Source organism: Rhinolophus sinicus, chromosome 18 (assembly GCF_057876585.1).
Source record: "Rhinolophus sinicus isolate RSI-liver-muscle chromosome 18, RSI-T2T, whole genome shotgun sequence".
NCBI lineage: Eukaryota > Metazoa > Chordata > Mammalia > Chiroptera > Rhinolophidae > Rhinolophus > Rhinolophus sinicus.
The window spans coordinates 44,741,481-44,769,049 of record NC_142518.1 but is presented as its reverse complement, the minus strand read 5'-3'; the positions used below and the strand labels follow the sequence as shown (position 1 = coordinate 44,769,049).

The 27,569-nt window shown below is 36.2% G+C and overlaps 1 protein-coding gene across 1 annotated transcript in view; it reads right to left on the bottom strand.

Annotated features, from left to right (window-relative positions):
- LOC109436875 (vascular endothelial growth factor receptor kdr-like) overlaps positions 1-27,569 on the bottom strand; it is a 315,916-nt gene that overhangs the window by 12,258 nt on the left and 276,089 nt on the right. The window contains exons 29-30 of the mRNA XM_074323230.2: positions 22,215-22,296; positions 10,661-10,761 (exon numbers count right to left, since the gene is read on the bottom strand). Coding sequence (XP_074179331.1) covers positions 10,661-10,761; positions 22,215-22,296 — 183 coding nt within the window. The remainder of the gene's footprint in view (positions 1-10,660; positions 10,762-22,214; positions 22,297-27,569) is intronic.

Here is a 27,569-nt window from a genome sequence, read left to right as displayed (position 1 = left end):
AGGCTTAGCAGCCCTACCCAATACACAGAAACAAACAGAAGGAGACAGCCAAATTGGAGACAAAGAAACATGTCCCAAATAAAAGAACAAATCTTCAGAAAAAGAACTAAACAAAAGGGAGACAAGCATTCTATCAGATGCAGAGTTCAAAACACTGGCTGTAAGGATGCTCAATGATCTCAGAGAGAACTTCAACAAAGAGATAGGAAATATAAAAATGGAGACAGAAAACAAAAAATGAACGGATCAGAAATAAAGAATATAATAATTGAAATGAACTGTATAATAGAGGGAATCAAAAGTAGATGAAGCAGAGGATCAAATCAGTGATTTAGAAGATAAGGTAGCAGAAAATACCCAATCAGAACAGAAAAAAAAATCTAAAAAATTTAGGATAGCTTAAGGGGCCTCTGGGACAACATCAAGTATACCAACATATGCATCACAGGGGTACCAGAAGGAGAAGAGAGAGAGCAAGGATTGAAAAACTATTTGAGGAAATAATGATGTAAAGCATCCTTAACCTGGCAAAGAAAATAGATATACAAGCCCAGGAAGTGCAGGGAGTCCCAAACAAGATAAACTCAAACAGGCCCACATCAAGACACATCATAATTAAAATGTCAAAGGTTAAAGACAGAGAATCTTAAAAGCAGCAAGAGGAAAGCAGTTACCGTGCTTCCCTGAAAATAAGACCTAGCTGGACAATCAGCTCTAATGCTTCTTTTGGAGCAAAAATTTAATATAAGACCCAGTCTTATTTTACTATAAGACCCGGTCTTTAATGTAGTATGCTTAATATAATATAATATAATATAATATAATATAATATAATATAATATAATATAATATAATATAATATAATACTGGGTCTTATATTATTTTTTACTCCAAAAGATGTTTTAGAACTGATTGTCTGGCTAGGTCTTATTTTCAGGGAAACACGGTAGTTACCTACAAGGGAACTCTCATAAGACCATCGCTGATTTCTCAACAGAAATTGCAGGCCAGAAAGGATTGGCACAGAATACTTAAAGTGATAAAAACAAGGACTACAACCAAGATTACTCTACTCGGCAAAGCTATCGTTTAGAGTTGAAGGACCGATAAAGTGTTTCCCAGACAAGAAAACACTAAAGGAGTTCATTACCACCAAACCAGTAATACAAAGAATGTCAAAGGGACTTCTTTAAGATGAAAAAAATAATAAAAAATATAAAAAATTAATGGCAATAACTACATATCTATCAGCAACTACTTTAATTGTGAATGGAATAAATACTCCACTCAAAAGATAGGGTGGCAGAATGGAAAAACAAACAAACAAACAAAAAAGACCCTTACATATGCTGCCTACCAGAGACTAATTTCATGTCAAAAGACACACAGATTGAAAGTAAAGGGATGGAAAAAAAATACTCCACAAAAATGGAAAGGAAGGAAGGAAGGAAGGAAGGAAGGAAGGAAGGAAGGAAGGAAGGAAGGAAGGAAGGAAGGAAAAGAAAAGGAAGAAAGGAAGGAAAAGAGAGGGAGAAAGAGAGAGAGAGAGAGAGATAGAGAGAGAGAGAGAGAGAGAGAGAGAGAGAGAGAGAGAGAGAGAGAGAGAGACGAAAGAAAGAAAGAAAGAAAGAAAGAAAGAAAGAAAGAAAGAAAGAAAGAAAGAAAGAAAGAAAGAAAAGGAAGCTGCCACAGCAATACTTATACCAAACAAAACAGATTTTCAAACAAAGGTTATAACAGAAGACAAAAAAGACCCAGTAATACAACGTCTGGGTATTTATCCAAAGAAAACAAAGCACTACTTTGAAGGGACATGTGTACCCATATGTCCATTGCAACATTGTTTACAAGGCCAAGATGGGGAGGCAGACTGGGAGTCCATCGATGGATGAATGAATAAAGAGTAGGTGGTATATACACAATGGAATATTGCTCGGCCATGGAAGGGAATGGGTTCTTGCCATCTGTGGCTGCATGGATGGAGGGTATTGTGCTGAGTGGAGTATATCAAACAGAGAAAGACAGATGCAATGTGTTTTCCTATATGTGTGGAATCTAAAAAACAAAGTAAATGAACAAACAAAACAGTAACAAACTCATAGATACACAGAACATTTTTTTAAACATAAGAAAGTGAAATTTTATTAACAAAATGTACATTCTTATCTTATGTAATTCACTTTTAATAAATATAAGAAAACCTAAATCACTTGAAGCAAACATTTCCAAGATCTATTCTCAAAATTGGATTTACTTTGTAAATTCCCTTTTTAAACAAGTCTTCCAATAGTCTCAGAATTTAATATAACTTGCCATAAAACTGCTTCTATCCAACCACTGCCATCTCTGAATCACTCATCTGTCTTCCATGTCTATTGTTCTAGACAGGAACTATGTCTTGTTCTTTTTGACATGGCACAATGCACTGTGCAGCACTCGTACTACTGCTACTATGAATATCTTACACTTCAGAGAATATTTTGATGGTTATTGGATGGGAGAGTGGGTTGAGAGTAGTGGGTGAAAAAGGGGAAAGGATTAAGAAGTACATATTGGTTGTTATAAAGTAGTCATTGGGGTGTAGGGTATAGCATAAGGAATATAGCCAATAATATTGTAATAACTATGTATGGTGTCAGATTGGTACTAGCTTTATCAGGGTGAATGATGGGAGGGGATTTTGGGGGTAGGTTAATATAAATAAAAGATGTAAAGAGAAGAAAAAATGAGCAGAGAACAACTACAAAAACATTAAAAAACCAATTAACAAAATGGACTAAGCACATACCAATCAAGAATTACTTTAGGGAGACATCATCAAAATGGCAGCATGAGGTGAGCCTCTGTGAATCTCCCCTAGAATTTACAACAAATCTAACAACTATAACTCCACAAAGGACTCCCTGCACAGCACACAGGCAAGACGAAGAGACCCACTACTGAATTCACCTAAAGGCGAGCGAATCACATGAGCAGGGGGGTAGGAAAGGGAGAAGTGCAGAGGCAGACCCTCACGGGCAGAGGATGCAAACCTAGCTCAGTGCTCCGAGCTCACTGAATCCCAGAACTACGGCAGCTGAGGGAGAGGGAAGAACTTGGACTGCTAGGACTCTGATTATGGCCTGCAAGGCTGAGGGGACAGCATATAACACGGCTGAACATAATGCTCACGACAGAGACCTCGGAGAAAAGACTGAGGGAAGAAGACTGAAAATGGTGGTTTAAGCCCTCACTGCTGAGCAGAGAACGGAAGCCTTAGGCACTGAGACAGCTGCCCCCTCCCTACCCTCCCAGAGCTCGCCCCGCCCCCACCTTCCTAGTGCTAGAAGCAGGACAATAGTGGTATCAGATCAAAAGCACAGAATATTTGCTGTTCTGAGAACTGTGGTCCACAGATACAGAATCAGAGCCCAACAAGTTCCGGAAAAGGGGAGGGAGATGTGGAAGCAGGACTGGCTGTGGTGGTGGGCACCGCCATTGTTCTGGGCCACCTCTCACAAATAACGCTGCCCCTGTTCCCACAATCTGGGTGGATCCCTGCAGGAGTAAACATAACTGCTGAAACACGTGGGCTCTGAATCTGGTGCAGGAAGAGCTTTGGAAATTCAAAAGCTCTCCACATACCCACAAGGACACTGCACCCTGTGACCCAGGTGAACTATTCACAGAGGAGAACCCCACCTTCCAGGGAATCTCCCCATTGTGTGAAAAGCTGGAATAGTGCAGAGAAAACATAGCACTATAGTGTAAGAGAAAAAAAGGCTGCAGTAGGAGAGAAAATAAAACATTCTATCAACAAGTACTGGAAAGCAAAACAAAGACCTCTTCCTATCAACCTGTTGCACAAGCTACTCCTGGTGATGTCTAGGAAGAGAAATAATAAATAGGTGGTTGCCATGAATAACCAAGACAACAAGACAGCTCAGAAAGAAAGTGCAAAGTTTCCAGAAAAGGAAATTAAACATATGGAAATATGTGACTTAAATGACAGAGAATTCAAGATTGCAGCTCTGAAAAAACTCAACGAGATACAAGAAAACACAGATAGGCAGTTAAATGAACTCAGAAACACACTCAAAGAACAGCATGAGCATTTTACAAAAGAGATTGCAATTTAAAAAACAAACAAACAGAATTTCTGGAGATTAAGAACTCAATAGAAGAAATTAAGAATGAAATAACCAGCTTAGGTAGTAGACTTGACCATATGGAGGAAAGAATCAGTGACATCGAAGATAGAAACCTGGAAATAACACAGATGGAAGAAGAAAAAGATTTGAGACTTCAAAGAAATGAAAGAACTCTACAAGAACTTTCTGACTCCATCAGAAAGAGCAATATAAGAATAATGGGCATACCAGAAGGAGAAGAAAGAGAAGGGAACAGAGAACATATTCAAACAAATTATCGATGAGAACTTCCTAACTTGTGGACAGAACTGGACCCTCGAATCCAAGAAGCAAATAGAACACCTAGTTACCTCAATCCCAACAGGCCTTCTCCAAGGCACAATGTATTGAAGCTGTCTAAAATCAACGAAAAAGAAAGAATCCTCAAGGCAGCCAGAGAAAAGAAGACAGCAACTTACAAAGGAAAGCCCATTAGATAATCACCAGAATTTTCAGCAGAAACTCTACAAGCCAGGAGGGAGTGGAACCAAATATTCAAACTATTGAAAGAGAGAAATCATGAGCCAAGAATAATATATCCAGCAAAGATATCCTTTAGATATGAAGGAGGAATAAACACCTTTCCAGACATACAGAAGCTGAGGGAATTTTCTAATACACGACATGAACTACAAGAAATACTAAAGGAGGCTATTCAACCACCATCAACAGGGACAATTTGTGGCAACCAAAACTCAAAAAGGGGGAGAGTAAAAGCCTGAACTGGAATATGGGAATGGAGAAAGTAAGCGTGCGGAAGAAACTGGAATACTCTAAATATCAAACTTTCATTTACATAAACTTAAGGGTAACCACTCAAAAAAAATACAGAACTGAAATATACACTGTAATAAAAGAAGAAACACAGGGAAACATCATAGAATACCACCACACAGAAATAATAGACAACAACAAAAAGGCAAAGAAACAATGGAGACACAGACTTACCAGAAAACTAAAGATAGAATGACAGGAAATCCTCACATATCAATAATCACCCTAAATGTAAATGGACTGGACTCACCAATAAAAAGGCACAGAGTAGCAGATTGGATAAAAAAACTAAACCCAACCATACGCTGTCTCCAAGAGATACATCTCAGCTACAAGGACAAGCATAGACTCAAAGTGAAAGGGTGGAAATTGACACACCAAGCAAATGGTACCTAGAGAAAATCAGGTGTAACCATAATAATATCAGATGAAACCGACTTCAAGGTGAAAAAGATAACAAGAGACAAAGATGGACATTTCATAATGGTGAAGGGAACTGTACAACAAGAAGACATAACAGACATCAATATTTACGCCACCAATCAGGGAGCACCGAAATATACCAAGCACCTACTAACAGAACTAAAGGGAGAAATTGACCAAAACACAATTATACTAGGGGACTTAAATAAATCATTGACAGCTATGGATAGATCATCCAAACAGAAAAAAAATAACAAAATAGCAGCCCTAAATGACACATTAGATGAAATGGACGTCATTGACATATATAGAGCACTTCATCCTAAAACATCAGACTATATATTCTTTTCTAGTGTACACGGAACATTCTCAAGATAGACCATATATTGGGACATAAAATCAGTCTCAACAAATTTCAGAAGATTGAAATCATACCAATCACATTCTCTGATCATAAGGCTTTGAAATTGGATATCAACTACAAAAAGAAAGCGTGAAAAAACGCAAATACATGGAGATTAAACAACATACTTTTAAAGAACGACTGGGTCAAAGAAGAAGTTAGAGGAGAGATCAAAAGATACATAGAAACAAATGACAATGAAAATACATCCTACCATGATTTTGGGGAAGCAGCGAAAGCAGTTTTAAGAGGGAAATTTATCTCATTACAGGCCTATCTCAAGAAACAAGGAAACTCCCAAAAAAATAACCTCATGTTACACCTTACAGAACTAGAAAAGAAGAACAAGTGAAACCCAAGTTTAGCAGAAGAAAGGAAATAAGAAAAATCAGAAAAGAACTAAATGAAACAGAGAACAAAAAATCAATAGAAAAAATTAATGTGACAAAGAGCTGGTTCTTTGAAAAGGTTAACAAAATTGACAAACCCTTGGTTAGACTCACTAAGAGAAAAAGAAAGAAGACACTAATTAACAAAATCAGAAATGAAAAAGGGGAATTTATCAGGGACACCACAGAAATACAAAGGACCCTCCAAGAATACTCTGAAGACCTATATGCCACCAAATTCAATAACCTAGAAGAAATGCACAAGTTCTTAGAAACATATAGCCTTCCAAGGCTGAACCATGAAGAACTGGAAAATCTAAACAGACCGATCACCAGTAACGAAATTTAATCAGTAATCCAAAACCTTCCCAAAAGCAAAAGTCCAGGACCAGATGGCTTCACTAGTGAATTTTACCAAACCTTCAAAGAGGATCTAATACCAATCCTGCTCAAACTCTTCCAAAACATAGAAGAAGAGACAGTACTCCCTAACTCATTTTATGAGGCCAACAGTACCCTGATACCAAAACCTGCTGAGGACAACACAAAAAAAGAAACTACAGAGCAACATCCCTGATAAATACAGATGCAAAAATCCTAAACAAGATTCTAACAAATCAAATACAACAATGCTTTAAAAAGATTATTCATCACGACTAAGTGTGTTCATCCCTGGGGCACAAGGATGGTTCAACATCCACAAATCCATCAATGTGATACCTCATGTAAACAAAATAAAGGACAAAATCATGTGATTATATCAATTGATGCAGAAAAAGCATTTGACAAGATAGAACATCCATTTGTGATTAAAACAGTTAACAAAATATGTATAGAAAGAAAATATCTTAACATAATGAAAGCCATATATGACAAGCCCTCAGCTAATTTCATAATTATGGTGAAAATCTGAAGCCCTTTGCTCTACGTTCAGGAACACGACAGGGCTGTCCCCTATCACCTCTGCTTTTTATCACAGTGTTGGAAGTCCTTGCCAGAACAATCAGGCAAGAGAAAGAAATTAAAGGCATCCAAATTGGGAATGAAGAAGTTAAATTAACCCTCTTTGCAGATGACATGATGTTATATATAGAAAACCCTAAAGACTCCACCAAAAAGATATTAGAAACAATCATCGAATACAGTAAAGTTGCTGGCTACAAAATCAACGCACAAAAGTCCGTTGCATTCCTATGTACTAACAATGAAATCTCAGAAAAAGAAATACAAAAAAACAATATATTTTGCAATTGCAGCAAAAAGAATAAAATACCTAGGAATAAACTTACCCAAGGATGTGAAGAACCTATATGCTGAAAACAATAGGACATTTTTGATAGAAACTGAAGAAGTCACAAAGAAATTGAAAGACTTCCGTGCTCATGGATTGGAAGAATCAACATAGTTAAAATTGCCATATTACGCATAGCAATGTACAGATTTAATGCAATCCCCATCAAAATCACAATGGCATTTTTCATAGAAATAGAACAAAAAATCATCAGATTTGTTTGGAACCACAAAAGACCCCGAATGGCCAAAGCAATATTAAGAAAAAAGAACAATACTGGAGGTATCACACCCTGACTTTAGCTTGTACTACAGGGCTACCATAACCAAACAGCATGGTATTGGCAGAAAAACAGACACAGAGACCAATGGAATAGAGTAGAGAACCCAGAAATAAAACCACATAAATATGGACAGACAATTTTTGACAAAGAAGCTAAAAACGTACAATGGAGGAAAGACAGCCTCTTCAATAAATGGTGCTGGGAGAATTGGATAGCCCCGTGGAATGGAATGAATCTGGACTGCTATCTGTCACCATGTACCGATATTAATTCAAAAGGGATCAAAGATTTAAGCATAAGACCTGACACAATAAACTGCATAGAAGAAAACATAGGTACTAAACTTAGGGACCTTGGGTTCAAAGAGCATTTTATGAATTTGACTCCAAAGGCAATGGAAGTAAGAGCTAAAATAAATGAATGGGACTATAAGAAACTTAAAAGCTTCTGCACAGCAAAAGAAACCATCGACAAACTAAAGAGGTAACCAACTGAATGGGAGAAGATTTTTGCAAATAGTCCCTCGATAAGTGGCTAATATCCAGAATATACAAGGAACTCATGAAACTCAACAACAAAAAAAACAAACAACCCAATTGAAAAATGGGCAGAGGACCTGAAGAGACATTTTCCAAAAAGGGCAAACAAATGGCAAATAGACATATGAAAAAATGCTCAACATCACTAATCATCAGAGAAATGCAAATAAAAACCACAATGAGATATCACCTCACCCCAGTCAGAATGGCTATCATCAACAAGACAAACTGTAACAAGTGTTGGAGAGGCTGTGGAGAAAAAGGAACCCTCATACACTGTTGGTGGGAATGCAGACTGGTGCAGCCGTTATGGGAGGCAGTGTGGAGGTTCCTCAAAAAATTATGAATAGAATTACCATATGACCCAGCAATCCCTCTCCTGGGTATCTACCCAAAAAATCTGAAAACATTTAGAGATAAAGACATGTGTGCTCCAATGTTCATTGCAGCTTTGTTTACGGTGGCCAAGACATGGAAACAACCAAAATGTCCTTCGATAGATGAATGGATATAGAAGTTGTGGTATATATACATGATGGAATACTATTCAGCGGTAAGAAAAGATGATATAGGAACATTTGCGACAACATGGATGGATCTTGAGAGTGTAATGCTGAGCGAAATAAGTCAGACACAAAAAGCAGGGAATCATGTGATTTCACTTATATGTGGTATATAAACCAAAAACAACAAAAGAACAAGACAAACAAATGACAAACAGAAACTCATAGACAGAGACAATAGTTTAATGGTTACCAGAGGGTAAGGGGGTGGGGGTTGGGGGGTGGGAGATAAAGGTAAGGGGGATCAAATATATGGTGATGGAAGGAGAACTGACTCTGGGTGGTGAACATACAATGTGATTTATAGATGATGTAATACCGAATTGTGCACCTGAAATCTATGTAATTTTACTAACAATTGTCACCCCAATAAATTTAAAAAAATTATATAAAAAAAAATTACGAATAGAATTACCGTATGACCCAGCAATCCCTCTCCTGGGTATCTACCCAAAAAATCTGAAAACATTTATACATAAATACACGTGTGCTTCAATGTTCATTGCAGCTTTGTTTACGGTGGTCAAGACATGAAAACAACCAAAATGTCCTTCAATAAATGAATGGATAAAGAAGTTGTGGTTTATATACACAATGGAATATTATTCAGCGATAAGAAAAGATGATATAGGAACATTTGTAACAACATGGATGGATCTTGAGAGTATAATGCTAAGGGAAATAAATCAGACAGAAAAAGCAGAGAACCATATGATTTCACTGATATATGGTATATAAACCATAAACAACAAAAGAACAAGACAAACATATGAGAAACAAAATCTCATAGACACAGACAATAGTTTACTTGTTACCAGAGGGTAAGGGGAGTCGGGGGTGGGAGATGAGGGTAAGTGGGATCAAATATATGGTGATGGAAGGAGAACTGACTCTGGGTGATGAACACACAATGGGATTTATAGATGATGTAATAAAGAATTGTACACCTGAAATCTATGTAATTTTACTAACAATTGTCACCCCAATAAATTAAAAAAAAATTCTAAGATCACAAAGCCTAAATGATCTTGCCCTTCTAAAACCCAAAGATCTTGTCTCATGTGACACCCTTTCCTACTCTCTCTTTTCAAGATGTGTTGGTAGCACTACAATAACTCCCAGCACAAAATAGGTGTGCAGTAAATATTTGCTGAAATAAATGAGTGAATACATCAATGAATGAATGTGTGCCATTTGCGTCAAACAGTGCTGGGAGCCAGTCTCTGACTGAGCACCTTTTATACTAGAGGGCCTATAAATGGTGGCCAGGAAAACACAGTATAATCCCTTACTTTACACAACCCACAATCTGGGTGTGGAAAAAGGCCCTCTGCCAGCCTAGGAAAACAATGAACAGCACTTACAGAGCAGTAGAAAAACTAGAATGCAAACAGATTATTACAATCTAATCTTTAAGTTCCTTAAACTCAGGGACTGTATCTTATTTCTTTTTGCATCCCCATCTTCTGGCATATAATAGGAGTTAAATATGTGAATAAAGTTTGCATTAACAGTTTTGAAGACTTCTCTTCTCAATACCTATTAATCCCCAATATTAACCTTGGTTAATCTATCTTCTAAGTGGTTTCAAATTCTATTAGAATAATTTGAGAAGGTGAGGGCTTTAGGTATAATGGATAGAACGTCAGTGAGTATCTGGTAAAATGTGTCTCTCATCACGAATGCGCAAAAGAGCACTCATATCCTGAATACCTGTGGGAGGGAGAAACCATCTCTTAGGTAACATACCTTTTACTGACACTGTGGATTGTAATCATATATGTGTTTCTGTCCCCTGACTCCATATCTCTAAATATTGTACTCACCTTAAGGCCATGATCCCATGTGGCCAGGAGTGAATTTCCAGGCGTTTCTGGCTCTTGATCTCATCCCAATTCAGCTCAGTTGCATAATCTCCTTCAATGTCCTGGAGAGAAAAAGGATACAAGTATTAGTATGCTATTCGGCCCATGGAACCAGGCATCTGAGAGGTTGATGAAGGCTCCCAGAATCCAGACTATCCTTCTTCCTTTTAGTAAGCTGAGCACATAACACCCAGCTAAAAACCATTTCCTAGGGTCCCTTGAAGCTAAATGCCACCCTATGACTATTCCGGACATTTGGATATGGATGGAAGTGATGTGTGTAAAGTTAGGGTCATTTCTTTTTTTTTTTTTAAATTACAGGTTATTGGGTGACAATTGTTAGCAAAGCTACATAGATTTCAGGTGTACAATTATGTAATACATCATCGTATATCACATTATGTGTTCACCACACGGAGTAACTTCTCATTCCATCACCACATATTTGATCCGTTTTGCCCTCATCTACCACCCCCCTCCCACCTTACCCTCTGGTAACCACTAATCTATTGTCTGTGTCTATGAGTTTTTCTTTCTCATTTGTTTGCCTTGCTCTTTTGTTGTTTTCAGTTTTATAAACCACGTATCAGTGAAATCATATGCTTCTCAACATTTTCTATCTCACTTATTTCACTTAGCATTTTAATATCAAGATCCACTCATGTTGTCCCAAATTTCACATTTTCTCATGGCAGAGTAGTATTCCATTGCATATATATATATATATATATATATATATATATATATATATATATCACATTTTCTTTATCCAATCATCTATCAAAGGACACTTTTGTTGTTTCCATGTCTTGGCCACCGTAAACAAAGCTGCAACGAACATTGGAGCACACGTGTCTTTACGTATAAATGTTTTCAGATTTTTGGGGTAGATACCCAGGAGAGGGATTGCTGGGTCATACAGTAATCCTATTCGTAATTTTTTGAGGAACCTCCACACTGTATTGCATAATGGCTGCACCAGTCTGCATTCCCACCCACAGTGTATGAGGGTTCCTTTTCCTCCACAACCTCTCCAACACTTGTTACTATTTGTCTTGTTGATGATAACCATTCTGACTGGGGTGAGGTGATATCTCATTGTGGTGTTTATTTGCATTTATTTGATGATCAGTGATGTTGAGCATGTTTTCATATGTCTATTTGCCATTTGTATGTCCTCTTTGGAGAAATGTCTCTTCAGGTCGTCTACCCATTTTTCAATTGGTTTGTTTGTTTTTGGTTGTTGAGTTGCATGAGTTCCTTCTATATTTTGGATATTAGCCCCTTATCTGAGGCACTGTTTGCAAAAATCTTCTCCCATTCAGTTGGTTGCCTCTTTATTTTGTCGATGGTTTCTTTTGCTGTGCAGAAGCTTTTAAGTTTCTTATAGTCCCATTCGTTTATTTTAGCTTTTACTTCCATTGCCTTTAGAGTCAAATTCATAAAATGCTCTTTGAACCCAAGGTCCATAAGTTTAGTACCTATATTTTCTTCTATTCAGTTTATTGTGTCAGTTCTTATGCTTAAGTCCTTGATTCATTTTGAATTAATTTTGGTCCATGGTGACAGATAGCAGTCCAGTTTCATTCTTTTGCACGCGGCTATCCAATTCACCCACCACCATTTAATGAAGAGGCTGTCTTTCCTCCATTGTATGTTTTTAGCTTCTTTGTCAAATTTGTCTGTCCATATTTATGTGGTTTTATTTCTGGGTTCTCAATTCTACTCCATTGGTATATGTGTCTCATTTTCTGTCAGTACCATGCTGTTTTGATTATTGTAGCCCTGTAGTACAAGCTAAGGTCAGGGTGTGTACCTCCAGTACTGTTCTTTTTTCTTAAAATTGCTTTGGCTATTTGGGATCTTTTGTGGTTCCAAACAAATCTTATGATTTTTTTTCTATTTCTTTAAAATATGCTGTTGTGATTTTGATGGGGATTGCATTAAATCTGTATGTTGCTTTGGGTAATATGGCCATTTTAACTATGTTGATACTTCCAATCCATTAGCATGGAATGTCTTTCCATTTCTTCATGTCTTCTTCAATTTCTTTCAAAAATGTCTTACAGTTTTCAGCACATAGGTCCCTCACATCCTTGTGTAAGTTTATTCCTAGGTATTTTATTCTTTTTGCTGCAACTGCAAAAGGAATATTTTTTCGTATTTCTTTTTCTGATGTTTCATTGTTACCATATAAGAATGCAATGGACTTTTGTACGTTGATTTTGTAGCCGGCAACTTTACTGTATTCATTGATTGTTTCTAATAGCTTTTTGGTGAAGTCTTTAGGGTTTTCTATATATAGCATCATGTCATCTGCAAAGAGTGATAATTTAATGTCTTCATTCCCAATTTGAATGCCTTTTATTTCTTTATCTTGCCTGATTGCTCTGGCAAGGACTTCCAACACTATGATAAAACACAGAGGTGATAGGGGATAGCCCTGTTGTGTCCTGAACGTAGAGCAAAGGGCTTCAGTTTTTCACCATTAATTATGAGATTAGCTGAGGGCTTGTCATGTATGGCCTTTATTATGTTAAGGTATTTTCCTTCTATACCTATTTTATTAAGTGTTTTAATCATAAATGGATGTTGTATCTTGTCGAATGCTTTTTCTGCAATAATTGATATAATCATATGATTTTTGTCCTTTACTTTGTTTATGTGATGTATCACTTTGATGGATTTGCGGATGTTGAACCATACTTGTACCTTGGGGATGACCCCCATTTGGTCGTGATGAATAAACATTTTAATGCATTGTTGTATTCAATTTGCGAGAATTTTGTTTAGGAATTTTGCATCTGTATTCATGAGAGACATTGGTCTTTAGTTGTCTTTTTTTGTGTTGTCCTTACCACGTTTTGGTGTCAGGGTACTGTTGGCCTCATAAAATGAGTTATTGAGTACTGTCTCCTCTTCAATTTTTTGGAGGAGTTTGAGCAGGATTGGTGTTAGATCCTCTTTGAAGGTTTGTTAGAATTCACTAGTGAAGCCATCTGGTCCCGGATTTTTGTTTTGGGAGGGTTTTGGATGACTGATTCAATTTCGTTACTGGTGATCTGTCTGTTTAGATTTTCCAGTTCTTCATGGTTCAGCCTTGGACGGTTATATTTTTCTAAGAACTTGTCCATTTCTTCTAGGTTATTGAATTTGGTGACATATATGTCTTCATAGCATTCTTGGACGATCCTTTGTATTTCTGTGGTCCCCGTAATAAATTCCCCTTTTTCATTTCTGATTTTGTTAATTCGTGTCTTGTCTCTTTTTATCTTAGTGAGTCTAGCCAAGTGTTTGTCAATTTTCTGAATCTTTTCAAAGAACCAGCTCTTTGTCACATTAATTTTTTCTATTGTGTTTCTGTTCTCTATTTCACTTTGTTCTGCTCTGATTCTTGTTATTTCCTTTCTTCTGCTGACCTTGAGTTTCACTTGTTCTTCATTTTCTTGTTCCTTAAGGTGTAACATGAGGTTATTTATTAGGGATTTTTCTTGTTTCTAGAGACAGGCCTGTAATGATATAAATTTCCCTCTTAAAACTGCTTTCGCTGCATCCCAAAAATTTTGGTAGGATGTATTTTCATTGTCATTTGTTTCTATGTATCTTTTGATCTCTCCTCTAATTTCTTCTTTGACCCCGTAATTCATTAAAAGTATGTTGTTTAATCTCCATATATTTGGGTTTTTTCCTGCTTTCTTTTTGCAGTTGATATCCAATTTTAAAGCCTTATGATCAGAGAATATGCTTTGTATGATTTCAATCTTCTTAAATTTGCTGAGACTGACTTTATATCGCAATATATGGTCTAACCTTGAGAATGTTCCATGAATACTAGTAAAGAATGTATAGTCTGATGTTTTAGGATGAAGTGCTCTATAAATGTCAATTATGTCCATTTCATCTAATGTGTCATTTAGGGCTGCTATTTCGTTATTTATTTTCTGTTTGGATGATCTATCCATAGTTGTCAATGATGCATTTAAATCCACAAGTAAAATTGTGTTTTGGTCAATTTCTCCCTTTAGTTCTGTTAGTATTTGCTTGGTATATTTCGGTGCTCCCTGATTGGGGCATAAATATTGATGACTGTTATGTCTTCTTGTTGTAAAGTACCCTTTACCATTATGAAATGTCCAACTTTGTCTCTTGTTATCTTTCTCACCCTGAAGTCTGTTTCATCTGATATCGGTGTGGCTACACCTGATTTTCTCTGGGTACCATTTGCTTGGAGTGTCAATTTCCACCCTTCCACTTTGAGTCTATGCTTGTCCTTGTAGCTGAGATGTGTCTCTTGGAGACAGTATATGGTTGGGTTTAGTTTTTTGATCCAATCTGCTACTCTGTGCGTTTTTATTGGTGAGTCCAGTCCATTTACATTTAGGGTGATTATTGATATGTGAGGATTTCCTGTCATTCTATCTTTAATTTTCTAGTAAGGCTGTTTCTCCATTGTTTCTTTGCCTTTTTGTTGTTGTCTATTATTTCTGTGTGGTGGTATTCTATGATGTTTTCCTCTGTTTCTTCTTTTATTACAGTATATATTTCAGTTCTGGATTTTTTTTTTGAGTGGTTACCCTTAAGTTTATGTAAAGGAAATTTTGATATTTAGAGTATTCCATTTTCTTTAGCATGCTTACTTTCTCCATTCCCATATTCTGGTTCAGGCCTTAACTCACCCCCTTTTTGTTTTTTGGTTGCCACAAATTGTCCCTGTTGATAGTGGTCGAATAGCCTCCTTTAGTATTTCTTATAGTGCAGGTCGTGTATTAGAAAATTCCCTCAGCTTCTGTATGTCTGGAAGGTCTTTATTCCTCCTTCATATCTAAAGGTTATGTTTGCTGGATATATTATTCTTGGCTCATAATTTCTCTGTTTCAATAGTTTAAATATTTGGTTCCTCTTCCTCCTGGCTTTAGAGTTTCTTCTGAAAAATCTGATGATAATCCAATGGGCTTTCCTTTGTCGGTTACCATCTTCTTTTCCCTGGCTGCCTTGAGGATTCTTTCTTTTTCGTTGATTTTAGAAAGCTTCAATACAATGTGCCTTGGAGAAGGCCTGTTGGGATTGAGGTAATTAGGTGTTCTATTTGATTCTTGTATTAGAGAATCCACTTCTATCCACATGTTTGGGACGTTCTCATCGACAATTTGTTTGAATATATCCTCTGTTCCCTTCTCTCTTTCTTTTCCTTCTGGTATGCCTATTATTCTTATATTGCTCTTTCTGATGGAGTCAGAAAGTTCCTGTAGAGTTCTTTCATTTCTTTTAAGTCTCAAGTCTCTTTCTTCTTCCATCTGTGTTATTTCCAGGTTTCTGTCTTCGATGTCACTGATTCTTTCCTCCATCTGGTCAACTCTACTACCTAAGCTGGTTATTTCATTCTTAATTTCTTCTATTGAGTTCTTAATCTCCAGAAATTCTATTTGGTTCTTTTTTAAAATTTCAACCTCTTTCGTAAAATGCTCATGGTGTGCTTTGATTGTGTTTCTGTTTTCATTAAGCTTCCTGTCTGTGTTTTCTTGCATTTTGTTGAGTTTTTTCAGAACTGCAATCTTGAATTCTCTGTCATTTAAATCACATATTTCCATAAGTTTAAGTTCCTTTTCTGGAGACTTTTCACTTTTTTTCTGAGCTGTCTTGTTGCCTTTGGTTATTCATGGAAATTACTGATTTACTATTTGTCTTTCTAGACATCTACTCGAGTGGCTTCTGCAATAGGTTGATAGGAAGAGGTCTTTGTTTTGTTTTCCAGTACTTGTTGATTGATTGTTTTATTATCTCTCCTACTGCAGCCTTTTTACTCTCTCTCTCTCTCACATTGGTAGTGTTATGTTTTGTCTGAACTATTCCATCTTCTCAAACAATAGGGTGATTCCCTGGGAGACGGGGTTCTCCTCTGTTAATAGTTCGTCTAGGTCACAGGGCGCAGTGTACATGTGGGTATGCGGAGAGCTTTTGAAGTTCCAAAGCTCTTCCTGCACCAGATTCAGAGCCCACGTGTTTCAGCAGTTATGTTTACTCCTGCAGGGATCCACCCAGATTGTGGGAACAGGGGCAGCGTTATTTGTGAGAGGTGGCTTAGAGCAATGGCGGAGACCACCACCACAGCCAGTCCTGCTTCCACAGCTCCCTCCCCTTTGGCGGAACTAGTTGGGCTGTGAATCTGTGTCTGCGGTCCACAGTTCTCAGAACAGCAAATATTCTGTTCTTTTGATTGACACTGTTCCATTTCTAGCACTGGGCAGGTGGGGGCGGGGCGAGCTCTGGGAAGGTAGGGAGGGGGCGGCTTGTCTCAGTGTGTAAGCCTTCCATACTCTGCTCAGCAGTGAGGGCTTAAACCACTGTTTTCTGCCTTCTTCTCTCAGTCTTTTCTCCGAGGTCTGCCATGAGCATCGTGTTCAGTCGTGTTATACACTGCCCCCTCAGCCCTGTGGGCCATAAACGGAGCTCTAGCAGCCCGAGTTCTTCCCTGTCCTGCAGCTATGTTACTTGCGGGATACAGCATGCTGGGAGCACTGAGCTAGGTCCTGCGCCTGCGTGGCTCTGTCTCTGCACTTCTCCCTTTCCTCCTCCCCCCCCCCCCCCGCTCGCGTGATTCATCCACCTGTAGGTGAATTCATTAGTGGGCTTCTTCGTCTTGCCTGTCTGCTGTGCAGGGAGTCCTTTGCGGAGTTATTGTTGTTAGATTAGTTATAAATTCCCGGGGAGCTTTACAGATTCTCACCTCACACCACCATTTTCATGATGTCTTGGCTATATCATTTTATATTCCCACCAGCAATGTATGAATGTTCCAATTTCTCTGCATCCTCACCATTCATTGTTATATAGTCTGTGTTTTTTTTTTTCTTTTCTTGTTTTTCACAGCCACCTTTTGAGTGTGAGGTAGTATCTCACTGTGGCTTTAATTTGCATTTTACTAATGACTACTGACATTTAGCATGTTTTCTTGTGTTGGCCATTAGTATATCTACCTTGGAGGAAAATATTCAAATCGTCTGCCTATTTTTCAATTGGGTTATTTTTCTTTTTATTGTCTACTTTTAAGAGTGATTTGTATATTCTAAATTCGAATCCTTTACATATATATTATTTGCAAATACTTTCTTCCATTCTGTATGTTGTTGTTCGACCTTCTTGATAGTGTTCATGAAGAACGAAAGTTGTAATTTTAGTGAAGTTCAATTTATTTTTTTGTTTGGTTGCTTGTGCTTTTGATTTCACATCTAAATTATCATCCCCTCATCCAAAGTAACACAGATTTATGATACTTTTTTTCTCCTACAGCTTTAGTAGTTTTATCTCTTACATTGAAGACTTTAGTCTACTTTGAGTTAATTGCATACATGATGTAAAATACAGGTTTGACTTCATTATTTTGCATGTGGGTAACCAGTTTTCACAGCACTGTTTGTAGAAAAAAATTTACATCTTTCCCTTATTGAATGGTGTTAGCACTTTTGTTGAAATCAATTGACCATAGATGTACTGATTTATTTTGGGTCTCTAAATTCTACCCATTGATCTACATGCCTATCCTTATGCCAGTGCCACTCTGATTTGATCATTGTAGCTTTGTAGTAAGATTTGAAATTAGGAAATTTGAGTCCTTCAACTTAGTTCTTTTTCAAGATTATTTTGGCTTTGGATCCCTGCAATTCCCTATGAATTTTGGGAGTGGCTTTCCTATTTCACAAAAAGAAAAAAACACTATTGGGATTTTTGAAGGGAGTATATTGAATCTGTAGATTACTTTGTGTAGTACTGATGTCTTAACAATATTAATTTTTCCAATCTATAAACACAGAATATCTTCCCACTAATTTATGTCTTCTTTAATTTCTTTCAACAATGTTTTGTTCTTGTAAAAGTCTATGTCTTGCATATACTAGGTTAAATTTATTCCTTAAAAAAAGAGTATTTTACTCTTTTTGATGCTTTTGTAAATGGAGTTATTTTGATTTCTTTTTTGGTTTCTTTATTGCTAGTGTATAGAAATAAACTGATTTATTATTTGTGTGTTGATCTTGTATTCTAAAGCAGCTTTGCTGAATTTATTTATTAGGTCTACTTGTTTTTTTGTGGATGCTTTATATATGTGAGTATATGTAAATATATATAATCAAACAAGATAAATATATCTCACTATCTGCAAATACACATAGTTTTACCTATTCCTTTCCAATCTCTATGCCTTTTTTTTCTCCTGCCTGGTACCTCCAGTATAATTCTCATAGCTGTGGCAAGAGTGCACATTTTTGTCTTGTTTCTGTTGTAAGGGGGAAAGCTTTCAGTCTTTCACCACTAAGTATGATTTTAGCTCTGAGGTTTTCATTAATGCTGTTTATCACATCAATTCCCTTCTGTTTCTAGTTTCTTGTGTTTTATTATAAAATGATGTGGGAATTTGTCAAATGCTTTTTTCTGTGTCTATTGAGACAAATTTTTTAAAAATTTATTGTATTAATATGGTACATTACATTAATGTTGAATTAACCTTGAATTTTTGGGATAAATCCTATTTAGTTGTGTGCATCATCTTTTAATATGTTGTGGGGTTGTTTTTTAGTATTTTGTTGAGGATTTTTGCATTTATATTTACAAGAAATAATGGTTGCATTGTATTTTTTCTGATGTTTTTGTTTCATTTTGATATCAGAGTAATGCTAGCCTTATAGAATGAATGGGAAAGTGGTGCTTTCACTTCTATTTTTAGAAGAATTTGTGATGACTTAATATTAATTTCTTTAAATGTTTATGAGAATTCAACACTGAAACCATATGGTCCTGGGATCTGAATGTTTGGGCATTTTTGACTACTGATTCAATCTCAGTATTTGTTATAGGTCTATTCACTTTATTTCTTTTTGTGTCAATTTTGGTAATTTGTGTCTTTTTGGAATTTGTCCATTTTCAGACTATCTAATTTTTTTACATACAGTTACTCATAAGATTCCATTATAAACCTTTTTATTTATGTAAAGTCAGTAGTAATGTCCCCTCCTTCATTCCTGACTCTAGTAATTTGAACATCCTCTTTTTTCGCCTTGGTGAGACCAGGCTAAAAGTTTATTTTCTTGCTCTTTTCAAATTACCAATTTTGGGGTTTGTTGATTTGCCTTGTTTCTCTCCTCTTTATTTCATTTATTTTTGCTCTGACTTTTATTATTCCTTCCTTCTGCATGCTTTTAGATTACTTTTTTCTTACTTTTCCTGTTTCTTAAGGTAGAAGGATAGGTTATTGATTTATAATTTTGGGGGGAGGGATGAGCTTTTTTTTAAAATTAAAGTTAATTTGGATAACTATTGTTAGTAAAGTTACATAGATTTCAGTTGTACAATTCTGTAATACATCATTTATATCTCCTATTATGTGTTCACCTCCCAGTCAGTTCTCCTTCCATCACCATATATTTGATCCTGTTTACCCTCTTCTAGAATTCCCCTCCCACTTACCCTCTGATATATTTGTAATTTTTAATATATAATTTTAATATAATTTTTAATTAAGATGTTTACAGCTATATTTTTTCCTCTAAGCCCTGCTTGGTCTACATCTCGTAAGATTTGATATGTTTTGTTTGTGCTCATCTCAATATATTTTATAATTAAAATATATTTTTTTAAAGATTTTATTGGGGAAAGGGAACAGGACTTTATTGGGGAATAGTGTGTACTTCCAGTACTTTTTTCCAAGTCAAGTTGTTGTCCTTTCAATCTTAGTTGTGGAGGGTGCTGTTCAGCTTCAAGTTGTCCTTTCAGTCTTAGTTGTGGAGGGCGCAGCTCAGCTCCAGGTCCAGTCACCGTTACTAGTTGCAGGGGGCACAGCCCACCATCCCTTGTAGGAGTCGAACCGGCAACCCTGTGGTTGAGAGGATGCACTCCAACCAACTGAGCCATCCGGAAACTCAGCGGCAGCTCAGCTCAAGGTGCTGTGTTCAATCTTAGTTGCAGGGGGCGCTGCCCACCATCCCTTGTGGGACTCGAGGAATTGAACTGGCAACCTTGTGGTTGAGAGCCCACTGGCCCGTGTAGGAATCGAACCAGCAGCCTTCGGAGTTAGGAGCATGGAGCTCTAACCACCTGAGCCACCGGGCCGGCCCCAAAATAAATTTTCTTCGACTCATTGGTTTAAGGATATGTTGTTTAATTTCTGTATATTTTCAAATTTTCAAAATTTACTTCCATTGTTGATTTCTAATTTCATTCTTCTGTTGTTCAATAACATATTTTGCATGCTTTCAAGTCCTTTAAGTCAACAGTTGCTTCTTTCATTGCCTTACACATGATCTATTCTAAAGAATGTTTTATGTGTACTCCAGTACAGTGTAGTTTGCAGTTGTCAAGTGAAATGGTATATAGATATCTATTAGTTCTAGGTGGTGTGTAGTGGTCAAGTCTTCTATTTCCCTGTTGATCTTCTGTTTAGTTGTCCTATTATTGATTGGCTATGGAGTGCCAAATATAGCAAAGTGTCCATTGAATACATTCCCACGGATCAGAAGACATTATTAGTGGTTAGGGATAAACAGGAACAAAGCAGAAGGGCTGTAAGGTTATTTGAGTTTCTTTCTTTGGTTTAGGTTTGAGGAAATGCTGCAGTGATACCCTAGATCCACACCATATGATAAGCAATACTGGGGTCTTTTGGAAAATAATCTATTGTTATTATATTGGAACACTATTTATGTGCTGAACTGCTGTCCTAGGTTATTGTGTAGAATTACATTTGTCTTGGAAGGTTTTCAAAAAGAAGCACCCCAGGTTGCCAGAGGGTAAGGGGAGCGGGGGGTGGGGGGTGGGAGATGAGGGTAAGGGGGATCGAATATATGGTGATGGAAGGAGAACTGACTCTGGGTGATGATCACACAATGGGATTTATAGATGATGTAATACAGAATTGTACACCTGAAATCTATGTAATTTTACTAACAATTGTCACCCCAATAAATTTAATTTAAAAAAAAAGAATTTGTGCCAGATTCAGTGGCTAGATTTTAAAAGTGGCATCCATTTAGCTAAGGCAGCAGCCATAAATTTGTCTTTCAGTGATAATATCTGACATTTACATTTTACAAGGTATTCTTTCAAGTGCTTTATGTTAATGATTGTACTGGGAAAATTATTCATTTAATTTTATTTTGGGATTTAAAATCCTGATATATTTTTCCAGTTCATCATTTTTTAACGTAATAAGCTTTTTATGAGGTCATAAAGGGCATGAATTTGAGTTTTTACACTTCTGCCACTAGCCCTGTGACCTGTAAGTCACATCACCCATCACGTCTTCAGATTTTCTCTGTTAAATGGTGATTGAATTAAGTACTTTCCAAGGGCCTTTGTACCATTCTCATTCTCACTTTGTCTTACCAGTTCATCTCTTATTCTTGTCAGCAATCTGGGCTCTATCTCAGGTCAATCCCAAAGTGCATGTGAGTTACCTTAGAGAATGCTTTACAAAGGAATCACCAGGTATCTTGTCACTGGACCTATGGAGAAATAAAAAAATACTAACCTCAAGTACAGCTTCCTTATTTTCCTTGGGCATCTTCATCTCATTAAATGACCCAATCAATTGATCCTTCTGGGGTTCAATGCTGTTGTGGAAAAAAAGAAGAGTCTAGTATGAGGTCCTCTTTTCTCTCTTCTGGGATTGCTGCTTCTTATGTGACAATTCCTTTCAGAGTTTTAGACATTTCGGCCTATATCATGGTTTTTAGAAAGTATATGTTTTAGCTCTTTGGAAAATCTTCTGACAATGCCCGTGGGAAAAGGCTGTGACTCTATCAATGACACTTGAGGCAGTGTGGCATTCCCAAATTAGCCCATAATAGTTTTAAGACTCCTAAGCTTGATTCTTGACTCTTCAAATTGATAGTTTTCTGTCAGCAAGTCACCACCCAGGCTTTAGAGACTCAAATTCCTCATCTGTAAAATGGGAAGAGTATTGTTCATAATCAAGAGTTTTTAACCTGGAAGACCTATCACCAAGTGTACAAAGATAGAGCCCTCATAAACCTCCTCAAATTGTATGCAAAGTTAAGTATACACATAGTTTAGGGAAAGAGTCAATAGCCTTTATTAGATGCCAAAATGTATCCCATGACTGAGAAGAAGTTAAACAACCATTGGTACAAGTGAGCTAACTTAGGACTCTAGAGCACTGAGGCCCTTTGAAGTAAACTAGACAAGTGGTTCTCAAAGTATGGTCCATGGACTTTATATCACTGTGACTATTTTGTAACTGCCAATTTGTACTTCTTTTAATTTTGTTTCAATTACAGTTGACATTCAATATTATTTTATATTAGTTTCAAGTGCACAGGTGTACTGCATAATGGTTAGATATTTATATAATTTATGATAATAATATTATAATAACTATGTATGGTGCCAGGTGGGTAGTTATATAAATGTCTAACCACTATGCTGTACACCTGAAACTAATATAATATTGAATTTTAACTATAATTAAACAATAAAAAAATAAAAACGTAAAAGGAAAAGTATAATTCATGGACCAGAACTGCATCACCTGGGAACTTGTTAAAAATTTATGAATCTCCAATACACTCCCAGACCTATTAAATTACAATTTTTTGATGGAGCCCAGAAATCTGTGTTGTAGCAAGCCCTTCAGGTGATTCTAATGCACACTGAAGTTTGAGAACCACTGACCTTGACCAATTTCCTCATGTTGCTTGGCAGGAAAACCATGTTCCAGAGAGAGGAAGGGACTTGCCTAAGGTTATGTCATAAATCAGAATCAAGGTCTCCTGAGTCCTAAATCAGAACTCACTTCCCTTTACCTCCAAAACCCATCAAAGCTCTGAAATTCTATGGGTCTAAGAAAAATCACTGAGAAAACTTTCAGCAAAGATAATAGCTTCGTTTCACAGCTCAAAGTACTTCCTTCCCCTAAATACTTTCTTCCACTTTAGTGCTTCTCTGACTAGGAAATTCTTATATGTCTCAGGTTATCCTTAGAGGGAAAAACAGAACAAAACAAACGAAACTCTGTAATTGAGTGAAATTCATTGATTCTGAGCTAGTTTATTGCTTTGACTTCTCTTTCATTGATGCCTGTAAAAAACTTAAGTATATTTTTTCCATCCTCCTTTTGTTTTGGATGTCTTAACTGAGGGTATCAACCCTAAAATCAGGTGATCCAATTATAGTTGTAAACTACAGATGACTTGGACAGACCTAAAGCTACTTTGAGGGGTCAATGACGAAAGCATCAACTTCATGAAAAAGCCAAACTTGATATTTATTTATTCACAATCCATGAAAAGTATCACAAAACAAAAACTGGAATAAGAAACATACACTAATTGCATAAAACTTTCTCTTCTGGACACAATTTAGTTTTGAGCCATTGTGATGATGGAGGGGAAAATAGTCTTAAGCTGAGAGTTGTAAGACTGGGTATCAGTCTCAGCTCAAGGCCTCAATTTTACTTTCTGACAAATAGAGTTAGATCTACCCTACATGGCTCCTAGGATACTTGCAAGGTCCATTGTAGAAGCAGATATGAAGGTGTTTTAGACATGGCTGAAAAATATACATGTATAAGAGGTAGTTCTCTCTCACTGTCTGTCTCTCAGATGTTTCCATTGGTTCCAAAATACCCCATAATAGTTTCCACTGTTCAAAGATCTTGAGGAAAATGCAGCAGAGAAGTGGGAAGACAATTCTGGCATTTTACAGGCAGATAAGATCATGGGCTCTGGGACCACTTTGCTTGGGTTTGAGTCCTAGCTCTGAGACCTTTGACACATTACTTAACCTCCCTGTGTCTTAGTTTCTTCATCTATAAAATGGAGGTAATAATAGTGATTAAGGTATAATTTACAGTACATTAGTAAATACATCTAAGATAATTTTAGTAATGCCTGGAAATTAGTAAATACTTGATAAATGTTAGCCCTTAGTATTTTTGTTATAGTTACTGACAGAGTCTCCTGAACTAATATAAAATCTGTTAATGAGAAATTTTGCGGGGTGGTCCAGGCAGGGTTTACTTACTAATCCAGGCCTAAACATTGATAGTTTCACCAACTAGTGGCTGCTGAGCAAGGACATGGGGCATCGAGATAATGAGATGGAAATTTTTTTCTATCTATTTAAATATAATTGACATATAACGATGTGTAAATTTAAGGTGTACAATGTGATTATTTGATACACATATATATTTTGAACTGCTTACCACAATAAGGTTAGTTAACACATCCTTCATCTCACATTATTACCATTTTGTTGTTGTGGTGAGAACATAAAGTTCTACTTTCACTGCAAATTTCAAGTATACGTGTTTAAGCCCTTAATTCACTTTGAGATAATTTTTGTGAGTGGTATAAGATAGAGGCTCAATTTTATTCTTTTGCATGCATATACCCAGTTTTTCCAAAACCATCTATTGAAGATATTATCCTGTCCCCATTGAATATTCTTGGCTCCCTTGTCAAATATTAGTTGACCATATATGTGTGGATCTATTTCTGGTCTCTCAATTCTGTTCCATTGGTCTACATATCTGTTTTTTTATGCCAGTACCATTACTATAGCTTTGTAATATAGTTGAAATCAAAAGTATTATGCCTCTGGCTTTGATCTTCTTTCTAAATGTTACTTCGACTATTTGGGGTCTTTTGTGACACCATTGAAATCTTTTTTCATGAAAATCTTAGGATTTCTTTTTCTACTTAAAAAAAATGCCATTGGATTTTGATGGCGATTGCATTGGATTTATAGATGGCTTTGGTTTGGATAGACATCTTAATAATATTAATTCTTCTAGTCCATGAACACAGGATATCTTTCCATTTATTTCTGTCTTCTTTTATTTCCTTCATTGATGTATTACGGTTTTCCATATACATATTTTTTGAATTTAAAAAAAAATAATTTATTGGGGTGACAATAGTTAGTAAGATTCCATAGGTATCAAGTGTCTAGTTCTATAATACATCAGATATATATCACATTGTGTGCTCACCACCCACAGTCAGTTCTCCTTCCATTACCATATATTTGACCCCATTTACCCTCATCTACCACCCTCCCACCCCCCTTACACTCTGGTATCCACTAAACTGTTGTCTGTGTCTATGAGTTTTTGTTTCTTTGTTTGTCTTGTTCCTTTGGCTCTTTCAGTTTTATATCCCAGATATGAGTGAAGTCATATAGTTCTTAACTTTTTTCTGTCTGACTTCTTTTGCTTAGCATAATAAACTCAAGATCCATAAAATCGACAAACCCTTGGCTAGATTCACTAAAATAAAAAGAGAAAGACACAAATAAACAAAATTAGAAATTAAAGAGAAGTTACCATGAATACCACAGAAAAGATGGTTTTCCATACATGTCTTTAACTTGCTTAGTCCAATTTAGTCCAATTTTAAAGCTTTTTATAATTTGTAAATGGCATTGTTTTCTTTATTTCTTTTTCAGATAGTTTATTGTTGCTGTATAGAAGGGTGCATATTCATTATGTATCCCAAAACTTTAATGAATTTATTAGCTGTAACAGTTTTTCAGTAGACAATTTAGGATTTTCTATTTACAATATCATATCATCAGCAAACAGAAACAATTTTATTTGTCTCTTTCTAAATGAATGCCTTCTATTACTTTTGTTGCCTAATTGATGGGCTAGGGCTTATAGTACTATGTTGGAAAGTAGTGGTGGGAGTGGGTACCTTTGTCTTATTCCTTAGCTACAGAAAAACACTTTCAAATTTTCTCCATTGAGTACATTGTTAGCTCTGGGTTTGTTATATATGGCCTTTATATGTTGAAGTATGTTTTTCTACACCTAATTTATTGAGAGTTTTTGTCATGAATGGATATTGATTTTTGTCAAATGAGGTTTTTGCATCAATTGCCATGATCATATGATTTTTGTATTTAATTCTACTAATTTTATTTATTTACCTATTTGCATATGTTGAACCATTGCTGTATCCCATGAATAAATTCCATTTGATCAAGGTGTATGATACATTTACAGCTGTTGAATTTGGGTTGCTAGTATTTTTTGAGAGGTTTTGCATCTATATTCATGAGGGATCTTGGCCTGCAATTTTTTTGTTTGTTTGTTTTTTCTTGCAGTGTACTAATCTGGCTTTGGTATCAGGGTAATGCTGGAATTGTAAAATGTGTTTGGAAATCCTCCTTCCTCTTCATTTTTTAAGAAAAGTTTGAGAAGAATTGGCATTAATTCTTCTTTCACGTTTGTTAGAATTCAGCAGGGAAACCATCTGGTACGGACACTTTCTTTGTTAAGAGATTTTGATTACAGATTCAATCTCCTTACACTTTATTAGTCAGTTCACATTTTCTACTTCTTCATAATCCAGAGTTGGTAAGTTGCATATTTCTAGGAATTTATCCACTTTTCCAGGTTGTCCAATTACTTGGTGTATAATTACTTATTCATAATAGTCTCTTAGGATCCTTTGTATTTCTGTGGTATCAGTTGTTAAAGCTCCTCTTTTATTCATAATTTTACTTATTTAAGCCTCATTTTTCTTGGCATATCTAGCCAAGAAAAAAGTTTGTCAGTTTTATCTTCAAAAAACTTAATTTGGTTCACCTTTTCTACAGTTTATCTATTATGTATTTCATTTATCTGCTCTGATCTTATTTATATCTTCCTCCTGCTAACCTTGACTTACTTTGCATGTGTTTTTCTAGTTCCTTACGGTGTAAATTTGGGTTGTTCATTTGACAGTTTTGTTTTTCTTAATGTTGGCATTTACTGCTGTAAATTTTCTTCTTACCATTGTTTTTGCTGCATTCCATAAGTTTTGTTGTGTGTGTTTCCGTTTTCAATTGTCTTAAGATGCTTTTTGATTTCCATTTT